This window comes from Mastigoproctus giganteus, chromosome 2 (assembly GCF_048544385.1).
Source record: "Mastigoproctus giganteus isolate SK-2022 chromosome 2, ASM4854438v1, whole genome shotgun sequence".
Classification (NCBI taxonomy): domain Eukaryota; kingdom Metazoa; phylum Arthropoda; class Arachnida; order Uropygi; family Thelyphonidae; genus Mastigoproctus; species Mastigoproctus giganteus.
In genome coordinates, this window is record NC_143576.1 from 16,309,051 (window position 1) to 16,321,278 (window position 12,228).

The 12,228-nt window shown below is 35.9% G+C and overlaps 1 protein-coding gene across 1 annotated transcript in view; it reads right to left on the bottom strand.

Annotated features, from left to right (window-relative positions):
- Positions 1 to 12,228, bottom strand: part of Tmem131 (Transmembrane protein 131) — a 448,968-nt gene that overhangs the window by 186,887 nt on the left and 249,853 nt on the right. The window contains exon 21 of the mRNA XM_090388275.1: positions 831 to 948. Within this exon, the coding sequence (XP_090244401.1) occupies positions 831 to 948 (118 nt within the window). The remainder of the gene's footprint in view (positions 1 to 830; positions 949 to 12,228) is intronic.

The following is a 12,228-nucleotide window of genomic DNA, read 5'->3' on the forward strand; positions in this document are numbered from 1 at the left end:
ATGGCTTGTATGCATCCTATTACAGTTGGTAGGTAGGGTATATTTAATCTTGTTTTTTTCCCTAAATATTAGTATTCCAGTTGTTAATATTTTCTAACTCGAGCACTGTTTGAAAGTGACATGTCCTGTGGTCCACACATGATTGCATAAGCTAATGCTCTTAATACTAGTTTAGACAGATGTTCATTTAACAGTTTTTACAGCATCCCTCGGTTTCTTTTTTTTTTTAGCATTGACCTGCTGGCCCAGATAAATATTTCAGTTAGAAACTTGGATAAACAAAATCTTACTGTATCAAAATTCTTAAACCTGAGCACAGAGTGTATTATATGATTAAAAACAGATGCCAGAACTATGGTAAAAAGCAAAAACAACTTGTAACAGAAGTAATTTATTCTGTAGTGCAATACCATGGCAATAATACTGCATGATAGAGAAAGGCCATTTTGAGAAAACTAATGTTTTGATTTTTCTAATGTATACTTCAGTGTGCATTCTAAGCTGACAGTCTTATTGCTGTTTGGTGATATTTAGTAATTTATTCTGAAAAATAAATGACTAAATCTCAACTGTTTTTCTTTGTGACATATCACAATAAATAGCTCATTTAAATATTATTTCATCACTTTTAATAAAAATTTCATTATTCCTTACTTGTCGAAAGAAATCAATGGAAAAGAAGGGGAAAAAAAAAAAAAAGAAAGAACAATACAATAAATATATTAATGACTAATGCATACATCAATCATTAAATCACTGAGAATTTAAGAAACTTGCATTAACTTCATTATAAATATACTATATAAGAAAATCAAATGGAATGAATTTACCTTTTTTCTCCATTGTCAACAAGGCTTTGCCACCGGTTTCTTAAACTTCTATATAATTCAATATCCATATCACCAACATCTGGTGGAAGCGACATGCCTAACAGCCATTGATGACCCACTGAAATCAAACAGCAGTTTAAATATGTTATAGTGTAAAATAATTAAAATGAATCAAAGTTGAAGTTTCACAAATAGAATATCATTTCAGTATCTCCAACTCTATAAAAAAAAAAAAAAAAAAAGCTTTTTCTAATTTAAAATCACACTTTTAAGTATTGGATTTTCATATAGCAATAACAATGAAAGTTCATTTTGAAGATTTCCTATTTTCCTTCTTTTCTGGACATTTTTTTTTGTTCTCATGCAGGAAAGAATATTTATGATTTCTGGGAGAAATTTTTTAATACTTTGTTACTAACTCAAACGTGTAAAGGCAATCAGCTACTACTGTGCTTAGGATTTATACTGATGCAACCAAGACCATTAGGAATCTGAACGTTATGTTAGTAAACTATATGTATTGTATAGTTGGTTTGCTTGCTTTATGAGATGGAAAGTTTCATGCCTGGAAAAGAAACCACATAATGCTTACCTGAGACTGACTAGCTCAGCTAAAGCATCAGAAAAGCACAAAAATTCCTGTGGTCAAGATTGGATTCAAATGGATGATTTGTGACTAGTCACTGTGTCAGGTGCAATGATTAATAATAATAATGAGTGCCGTTATGAATACAATTATGTTTACAATGGTTACAGTGTTACGATTTGGGAAGAGACAGGAACTAAGGTCTCATATCTTCAAAAATAATGGTGCCATAAGAATTTAAAAATAGTTTGTGTTAGAGTTCCAGTATCTTACATTATAACATGCGTATGTGTTGCTTACAGGTTAAATATAAACATTTCTGAAATGAATTCTTTGTTTTCCCAAAAAACTGACAATTATACAGGGTGTCAATAAAAGTCCTGTTTCTATTTTAAAATTTAATTATGTCACAACCAAAAGACATTAATATAGCCTTATGCAAATTATTATGAAACTCTAAAAGTTTATGTTCTTCAATATGCCATTCAATACACCTCAGTGTGCCACTCTTAGTGGCCCTTAGAACATTAAGGTGAAATTCCACTTCTTGCCATGTATAGGTCAGCATATCACCACTCACAGTTTTGATTGCTGCAGTTATCCTTGCATGAAGAGTTTAAATGTTAGTAACAGGTGTTCTGCATACAAAATCCTTGAGGTAACCCCACAGGAAGAAGTCTAAGAGTGTGATATCAGAAGAGCGTGGAGGCCAGATGATTGGTCCACACACAGCCCATCCATCTACCAGGGAATATTTTGTCCAGAAAATATGAAAATGACGAACTGCTAGAACTCTTCCAGCTGAGGGATCACAAACTGCTGTAGCATGTTGAGATAAATGTTTCCTGTGATGCTCTTCTCACAAAATAAAAATGGATCTATCACCCTATCATACACAGGCCCTCACCAAACGTTGAATTTGGTGTTATCACGAGTGTCGTGTGGGTTTTTGAAACCCTATATCTGAATGTTAGCGATTCACATGTCTAGATACTTGGAAAACAGCTTCATCAGAGAAAAGCACCTTCTCTGCATTGCTTTATGTCTTTTGGTTGTGATACAATTAAATTTAAAAATAGGAACAGGACTTTATGGATGCCCTGTATATAAGTATGTATAATATGGATAAAATGATTCCACAAGCATGTTCTTTTGTTATGAGATTATTTTTAAGCATTCTTTTGTTATGAGTTTATGTATTTGATAATAAAACATTATCAAATACATAAACTTCAAAATAAAGTGGCATTCCTTTAACTAATGTGACAATATGTTCTGGTCTAGATGAGCTTGAATTTTTTTTAGTCCATTCTGGAATTTAATCATCCTGGGAATATTAAATGCAATTTTAATATTAACAAAAACGTGTCCCAGTGTTTATTTTTCTATAAACTACAAAAAAATATATATAAGCACTGGTTTTCTGGAAAATTTATAGGGTCACTTTAATTATAACAATCACAGGATCCCTATTAGCCAGTTCAAGTAAAATGTTCTCTTTACAAACACTAAATACACCACAGACCAACAGAATATTATAAAAGTAATAGATAATTATAATTATCTGAATAAAAAGGTATGCACTGTGTATTAATACATTTAACTTGCCAGCAGATACGTTATTGACACACTGAAATAGTTAGGAACAAAAGAAATTAACTCAATATCAATATTAAGTTCATTAATCCTGTACTTTTAATAGTGGGAATAGGGAAGCAATAATGCCAAGGGATGGTTTTCTTCTGGTATTCCTGGAGGAAGGAGAGGAGGGGGGGAAATATGCCATGCAACTTCCAAGTAGAGGAGGGAAGCCAGGTGCCCTTATATAGTTATAAGGACACCAAGCATATCTTTAAAATATCTTTGACATGTAAAATTACTAAAGGCAACCTTTAGCGCTTTTACATGTATAAGCTTGTCAATTGCAGGTTCATATACACATTTGTTCTGGATACTGAAAATGGAAACCTGGCTTCAACATTAGTTCACTGAGGAAATGGTAATTGGCTCATTTAAGGATTTTAAGATTAATGGGTCTGCTCCAGTCTTAATTTTGGAACTATACATGGAATGATTGGTAAAACACCTATTTTGATATATCTCATAATTAGCTGTCTGTTAGAAAAATGCCCAAGGTTGCTTTGACAATTTATTACTTTAATCTTCTCTACTGCAAGGGTAAGAAAAATGCAAAAGGTAGGTTCTTTCTTGCTATAGAAAAGTTTAACAAAATACTTTCATCAGTTTAGATAACTCTAAACAGATGAAAATATTTGTTAATCATTTCATGCCAATATTGATTTTAATATAATTTTCATAGGCCTCTTCAACCAGCCTAAGCACAGACCAAATTTTTAAGTCACTAGCATAAGCTATAACAATATTTATTTGCAGGGAAGATGGAAAAAGTGATGATAAAAGAATTGCCAAAAAGGTTCCACTCTTCTAGAAATTGTTCAGGATAGGTAAGCAAAGGAATTTGAAAGAATTAAGGATTTGTTATGAAGTGAATGTGACAAAAGAACCAGGTCTCCAGAAATGGAGTAGTGTGTGTTTATCTCACAAATTAAGCTCTTGCAGTGTTGCATTGAGTAATGTCATGGAACATATGACATTATGAATGTACAAATTGGAGAAGAATGGTATTAAGGGTAAGTTGCTACAATGGATAAAAGGATGGTTGAGTGGGGGAGAAGACAGAGGGTGGTAATCAATGGGCGCTGCCCTTCGTGGACTAATGTTATTAGTGGAGTCCCACAGGGTTTGGTGTTGGGTCCACTGTTGTTTTGTATATTTATCAATGATATTGATGAAGGTATATCAAGCTTAGTGTCGAAGTTTGCAGATGATACAAAGGTTGGCAGGGTTGTTAATGACAGTAATGGCAGTGTGCTACTGCAACAGGATCTAGAAAATTTGAGAAGATGGGCTGAGACGTGGGAACTGAAGTTTAACATTGACAAATGCCAAGTACTGCACATGGGTAGAAGTAACCCCAGAGGAATGTACCAACTGTGCGGTACTACACTTAAGGTGGTAGGAAATGAAAAAGACCTGGGAGTAATTGTGCAGTCAGATATGAAGTTTCCTGAGCAATGCAGACAGGCTGCCATGATATACAGGAATTTTGCTAGCAGGGAAAAGGAGGTGATTGTCCCTCTGTATAAGGCAATGGTCGGGCCACACCTTGAGTACTGCGTACAGGTCTGGAGGCCTCATTTTAGGAAGGATGTAGATTTGCTTGAGCATGTAGAGAGAAGGACAATAAGATTGGTGAGGGGAATGAAGGGATTCTCTTACCAAGAGAGGCTTAAGTTCTGCGAATTGCAGCGGCTGGAGACTAGGCACCTGTGAGGTGATCTGATTGAGGTGTATAAGGCCTTGAATGGGTTGAGCATGCTGAATTCTGATGGGATTCTTCCACTTGTTCAGATTATGAATCTAAGGGGGCATAAATTCAAATTGAGGAAAGACAAATGTAGAATAGATGAGCGGAAATGTGCCTTTAGCCAGCGGGTGGTTAATTGCTGGAAAAAACTTCCATCTGTTGTTGTTGTGGACGTTGATAGGTTAAATAAATGTAAGGAGGAACTGGACAAACATTTAGAGGGAATTGTGTGAATTTTTTTTTTTTTTTTTTTGGCTGATGCTGATAAGCTCATACGCTTGCTTTCTTGCATCACATGCCACTATTACTACTACGTGAGTGTTTTTTTAAGGAAGAGTTTGTTTCTCCATAAATGTACTGGTAAGTTCAATATACCAATACTCAAAGAAAGCCAACATCTTTCAGAACATGCTTTGCACAATTTTAGCAATACAGCTTAACCAGTATTGGTATGTTTGGCAGCAAATAATTGTAAAAGTTGTAATGCAGCATTTTGATAAAGTAATTTATCAAATATATACAATATTTTCAGTACCACTGATTTGAGAATATTTATTATGGGAGATAGCGGCAATAGTAAAATAAATAAATAGTAAATAATAAAAATGCAGCAATTTTAAAACTAAATATGGAAAATATAAAAAGTACAGGTAATCATTAAGTGGACAGATTCAAAGAAAATCTCGAACAGTGTTAGAGAACTGCTTTACATTAGTGAAAAGTAGGTCGAGCAACTGAATTCTTCTAGTGGGTTTAGTAATAATTTGAAAAAAGACTGATAGGATGCTGCTGTTCTTCAATTTGATGTGGGATTTATTCATGGTATCACTCTGATAATGAGGATGTAGAACCTGACTATGGAGAATTAATGTGTGTAGAAAGCAGATATGACAGGGTAGGGGGAGGAGAGTTATGCTTTTGGTTAAGAATCACATATATTCCAAAACCCTACAACCAACAGACACAGGCTGCCAGTGTAACGCTATCAGTTATAAGCCAAATAACTGCTTTTAGTATAATGACCAACTATACAGACAAGCAGAACTGGACCACCAAATCACAATGTTATATCATGGGAAAATTTTAACTTTCCAGATATGGTTGGAACTAATGGGTTGGCAGCTCACTTAGCAGCAGAATATTTCTCAATATGGTGTTTGACTGTTTTACACCATGTTAGCATTAGCAAACATGGGATGATGCAAGGAAGCAAGCTTATACAGCATTAAACAAAAAAAAAAAAAAAAAACACACCCTTCCCATCTTCCCATTTCATCCATCCATCCATCCATTCGCCCCAAATGTTTGTCTAGTTCTGCCTTGAATTTATTTAAGCTGTCCACTTCTACAACAGATGGAAGTTTGTTCCAGAAATCAACCACCTGCTGGCTAAAGGCAAATTTCTACACATGTATTCTACAACTGTCTTTCCTCGATTTAAATTTATGTCCTCTAAGGCAATTAATTGCCTCTCTAACCTTAGGTGGTTAGAGAGGCAATGAGAGAAAGCAATATTCTTGATTTGGCTATCAGCAGTGATTCATCCCATATTAAGGGTTTTCAAAGTCATAAACAATAATGCCAAAGATTTCAGGAGATGAATCTTGATGAGAAGACTGGTTCAGCTTATATTGCAATTAAACATGCTGAGTTATATTTCAGGTGTGTTTTTTATTACCCTAAATTAATATTTTGTTGCATCACTTTTATTTTTATGTAGCATTCTGAACTGATGTGTTGGAAAACTAAAAATCTATAAAATATGACCCAAGCCATGTTTAAAATGGATAAATACAAAATAAATTAAATTATGTATTTTAAAAAATTCATGGACTTCTGTGTGCAATTTTAATGAAACCTGGCACAGTTATAAGTATTTTAAAAGAGCTAAATATAAAATTTATTACAATCTGTTCATCAGATATTCAAGTTGTTACCCGTGGATGGGCAGACATGCTAAAGCCAAGGGCTGATAACACATTTGTGAACTGATTCATTTACTGACACGGGTATACAAGAGTATGTATGCTATAGAGATGTCATATTATTTTTCTGTGTAATTACCACTAAAGTTTAGGTAATTGGTGCTACTTGTTAAATGGTCACATCCATAGCAAAGGAATTGGTTGAACAAGAGCAGCAAAGTCACCACTGCCTGGATGACATCTTCATCAACTGCAAATTTCAGTGGCCCAAACAGATGACAGTGAAAGAGCAAGGTCTGAACTATGGTGGATGTTCTCAAATCTCCCATATACACACACCAATGTTGGGTTTGCACAGCTGTGAGTATGCGTTCTGTGCCAGTCACAGACAAGATCACGGATTATAACTATCCTAGTTTCTTCCAATGGACATCTCACAATGGATCTATGGTGAAATAGTAATAGGTACTGATTGTCTCTCCCATCCTCTCAATGTTTCACCATATTTCTGTCAGCACTGTCATATTTACATTGTTGATACATGCATGTGTATACTGCACAAGGTCTAATCAAAAGGTCAATCAACCAAAATTTTAAGACTATTTCTTACAAAATAAGCAGTGGAGGGCAAAAATGATGATTACGTGAACGGGAGGAATCACCATATCACTAATCTGAGCCATTTCTCACTCCCCTAAATCATCAATAAACAGCATGTACTGAGATTCAGGTGTATCTAAGGCCTCTGTTGCAATTGTAATGGATATGAAAGCAGAGTGTGTGTGTGTGTGTGTGTGTGTGTGTGTGTGTGTGTGTGTGTGTGTGTGTGTGTGTGTGTGTGTGTGTGTATCAAGTTGCATCCATGTGAAGAATGGGAAAAATTGAGTAGAAATCCATCTAAATGTTGAAAACTGAATTTAGTAATGCTTATTTGAAAAAGCTTGTCATTTATTAGTGAATGAAACTGCAAAAATTGCTGAGAATTTATGAAAATGACCACTGACCTTCAACTTAAAGAATCAATAAAATAGCTGCTAAATTGGAGAAATTTGTTCTGATTCCTAATTAACCATATGAGAAATTGATGAGCTGACACTCCCTTCTAGATAATGCCAGAAGATTTTTGTTGAACAAACTTTGGCATTCTTTTGAGAATCAGAAAAATTTATTCTAACACTGTTGAATGATGAACAAAAGTTTCACAATTCCAGCTGCACAAATAGCAGAACAGGTCTAATAAGGGAACAGAAGTGAATCTCTTAATTTCGTCAATTGCATTATTACTGGGGTATGGCTATGACTCCACAATAAAATTCAGTCAACTGGAAGTCAAACAACACCCTCCAAATAAAAATTAAAAAAAAAAAAAAAAAACCCACAGTAAGTTTGAAGAACTCTTTATTGCTTACAGAAGGCACACGCCGTACACAATACCCTTCATGGCTACAAGCCAGGAGTTTACAGTAAAGGCTAATACAATGTAATAAACAAGGATGAGATAGGAGAAAAAAAACAATATTATTACTAGTTATATAAGTGTAGGATTAAACATAGGAGAAAAAAATTACAAATTTATACACAAAAATACTTATTAAAGAATAAGAGAAGTTTACCTCAGTATGATATGTAGAACACTTCCGTATGATACTCTCCACAAATTAAAATGAAAACAATTATAAACACCGAAAATTACATTACAGTAAGAAATAATTAACAATAATTAAAAATCAAATGAACACAATTAAAAATCAATTTAATGCAATTAAAAATTAAGTTAAAAAATTAATTTAATGAAAAAAATGCAAAATGATATTTCCTTTCTTACTCCTTTTTTTTCGTTAAATTAATTTTTTACTTAATTTTTAATTGCATTAAATTTATATTTAATAGTGTTCGTTTGATTTTTAATTATTGTTAATTATTTCTTACTGTAATGTAAGATTTACAGTTTTTTTTAACTGTTTTCGTTTTAATTTCGGGAGAGTATCATACGGAAGTGTTCTATGTATTATCATATTGAGGAAAACAACTCTTATTCTTTTACAAATATTGAAATCAACGTAGAATGTATTGAGCATTATAACTCTGGTTCATACTATCAAATATGAAAATATATACACAACAGCATGTTATCAAGTTAAATTATTCTCCAGGGAGCAGTCCTTTTAAAATGCTGGAGTTATCTGAGCAGGTGCAGAAAGTTGGAACAATGTAGTGATGGGCAGGTCCTCGGGAGCAGGTTCTAATATAATGTCCTGTGACGTGGTCCTGAGAAGGAAGTTGATGGAGTAAGTTCTGTCTATATTTTTTATCGCCTGCAAACTCGTAGAGATCACCATCCAAGGAGTGTATGAACTGCAGCATTTGCACGGGTAGAAACCGATCGGATAGCTTTAACTGGTTTGGAGTGGCCTGAAGGACTGACTTGGCCCGAAGGCTTGGTACTGAGATTCTCCATCTACAGTTAGCCCAGAAATTTGGTTCCAAAATAATGGCAACCATCATTTTTACAGCAAAGATGACTCCTCTTTGCTGTAAAAATAAACATAAGAAAAGCACCTGGGGTGGATGGGATCTATTCAGTTATATTAAAGGAGGCGGCAAAGCAACTAAACAAACCCTTAGCCATAATTATGAGAGTCCTTGGACTCAGGGGAGGTTCCCACGGACTGGAGATGTGCAAATGTATCCCCAATTCACAAAGGGGGATTGAAGGGTGACACGAGTAATTACAGACCAGTTAGTTTAACTTCTGTTCTGGGTAAAATAATGGAACCACTGGTTAAAGAAGCATTGCAGGATCAGCTAGACAAGGCTGCAGCAATAATTCAGACACAGCATGGGTTTGTTAAGGGAAAGTCTTGTCTGACAAATTTGATAGGATATCATCAAAGGAACTGGATGCAAAAAATAATTTTGATATCATATATTTGGATTTCTGGAAACCTTTTGACAATGTTGCACATGGAATACAACTGTACAAATTGGAGTAGAATGGTATTAAGGGAAAGTTGCTACAATGGATAAAAGGATGGTTAAGTGGGAGAAGACAGGGTGGTAATCAATGGGTGCTGCTCTTCGTGGACTAATGTTATTAGTGGAGTCCCACAGGGTTCGGTGTTGGGTCCACTGTTGGTTTGTATATTTATCAATGATATTGATGAAGGTATATCAGGCTTAATGTCGAAGTTTGCAGATGATACAAAGGTTGGCAGGGTTGTTAATGACAGTAATGGCAGTGTGCTACTGCAACAGGATCTAGATAATTTGGACAGATGGGCTAAGAAGTGGCAACTGAAGTTTAACCTTGACAAATGCAAAGTACTGCATATGGGTAGAAGTAACCCCAGAGAAATGTACCAACTGTGTGGTACTACACTTAAGGTGGTAGGAAATGAAAAAGACCTGGGAGTAATTGTGCAGGCAGATATGAAGTTTTCTGAGCAATGCAGACAGGCTGCCAGGGCAGGTCATGGGGTTTTGTCAATTATATATAGGAATTTTGCTAGCAGGGAAAAGGAAGTGATTATCCCTCTGTATAAGGCAATGGTCAGGCCCCGCCTTGAGTACTGCGTACAGCTCTGGAGGCCTCATTTTAGGAAGAATGTAGATTTACTTGAGCGTGTACAGAGAAGGGCAACAAGATTGGTGAGGGAAATGAAGGGATCCTCTTACCAAGAGAGGCTTAAGTTCTGCAAATTGCAGTGGCTGGAGACTAGGCACCTGCGTGGTGATCTGATTGAGGTGTATAAGGCCTTGAATGGGTTGAGCACGCTGAATTCTGATGGGATCCTTCCACTTGTTCAGATTACGAACCTAAGGGGGCATAAATTCATATTAAGAAAGGACAGATGTAGAATAGATGTGCGGAAATTTGCTTTTGGTCAGCGGGTGGTTAATTGCTGGAACAAACTTCCATCTGTTGTTGTGGAAGTTGATAGGTTGAATAAATTTAAGGAGGAACTGGACAGGCATTTGGAGGGAATGAGGTGATTTTTTTTTTTTTTGGCTGGTGCTGCATAAGCTCATACATATGCTTTCTTGCATCACATGCCACTACTACTACTCTCTCATGGATAATGGCAGAAAGACGTCTGATGTTTGTAACTGTCACCATCTGGGTGGTCCTTGGTGCAGGGGAAGCCGAAATTTCCATATGGCCCACTTCTGTAGCCAAAATTTGCCGGCAAAAATCCGTCTCAGATGCGTTGTGGCAGTTGAGGTCCAGACTTCTGTGCCATAATGTATGACCAGATAGACACATCTTAATATATCTGCACCCAACAGCCTTGTCATGGACATGCATAAGTTGTTGCTTAAGCATCCACTGGAGTCCACAGAACTTTATTTGCAGGTGGTCTATGTGTGGTAGAAAGGAGAGCTTCTGGTCAAAAATAACACCCAGATCGGAGTGTTGCTGTAAAGCAGAAATTGCAGATCCTCTTAGATTGGGTTGCACCATTGTTGGGTTTCATTTGAGCAAGAAAGTCAACTGTTTCGACTTCTCAGGATTGATGTGAAGGCCAAAACTGGAGAGGAAGGCCTTGAGATTCTAGATTTTCTGTATGATTAAGGCATTTGTTTAGTCAGCAGTGTCATATCTGGTCATATTTGAAAAAAATTCTCTCTCTTCCCACCCAGTATCCAGGGTAAAAGTTATTTGGAAAAATTAATTTTTGTTTTGAATCTTCAGATGGTAAATCAGATCTATTAAAAAGCAGTTCTGATTCAAGCAAGGGGAAAGAGAAGAAAAGGTTACTAAATATACACAAAATGATAATGAAAGGATTATTAATTTGAACTACTTAACTGTGACAGTGGAACTCAATAGTTCCACTGTCACAGTTAGGTGGCAATGGAACTGATGAAGACTTCCTCCAGTTAAAGCTCACAATTAAACACTTTCTGAAGTAATAGGAATGTTGAAACACTTATTATTAGTGAGGCTTATGCTGCACTGGCCAAAAAATAAAATTTCCAAGTTACCCTGAGAGAGAGAGAGAGAGAGAGAGAGAGAGAGAGAGAGAGAGAAGTAGAAAGGAATCACCAAGAAAGAGATGATGTTGTTGTTGTTATTTGGTTTTTAGGAGCATTAGCAACTAAGGCCATATTGCTCCAGGTATATGCGGTGGTCATTCCCTGACCTTTCCGCAACCTCCGTATTTGGTGGTGACGGGCTCGAACCCCGGTCTAATCAAGAAGCGTGTGCTATGCACTGCTGCTCCTTCCCACCTGGCTATGGAGGCGCCTTTAATCTGGCCCTGATTGATTAGATAAGTGGGAAGGAAACTCAGCATGGGGAAAAACTTTAAACAAACTAGATGATTATTATTTGTACCAGCATATTAGAGAAAGTACTAAGGGTGACATTCTTGATTTCATCATTACTAATGACTCAGATAAAATCACAAGGCTTAAAGTGCAGAAACCATTGTGAGGAAGCGATCATGCAATCGTCAGCTGGAAGATGAAGAAAGATGTTGCAGTAGTTAAAGGCAA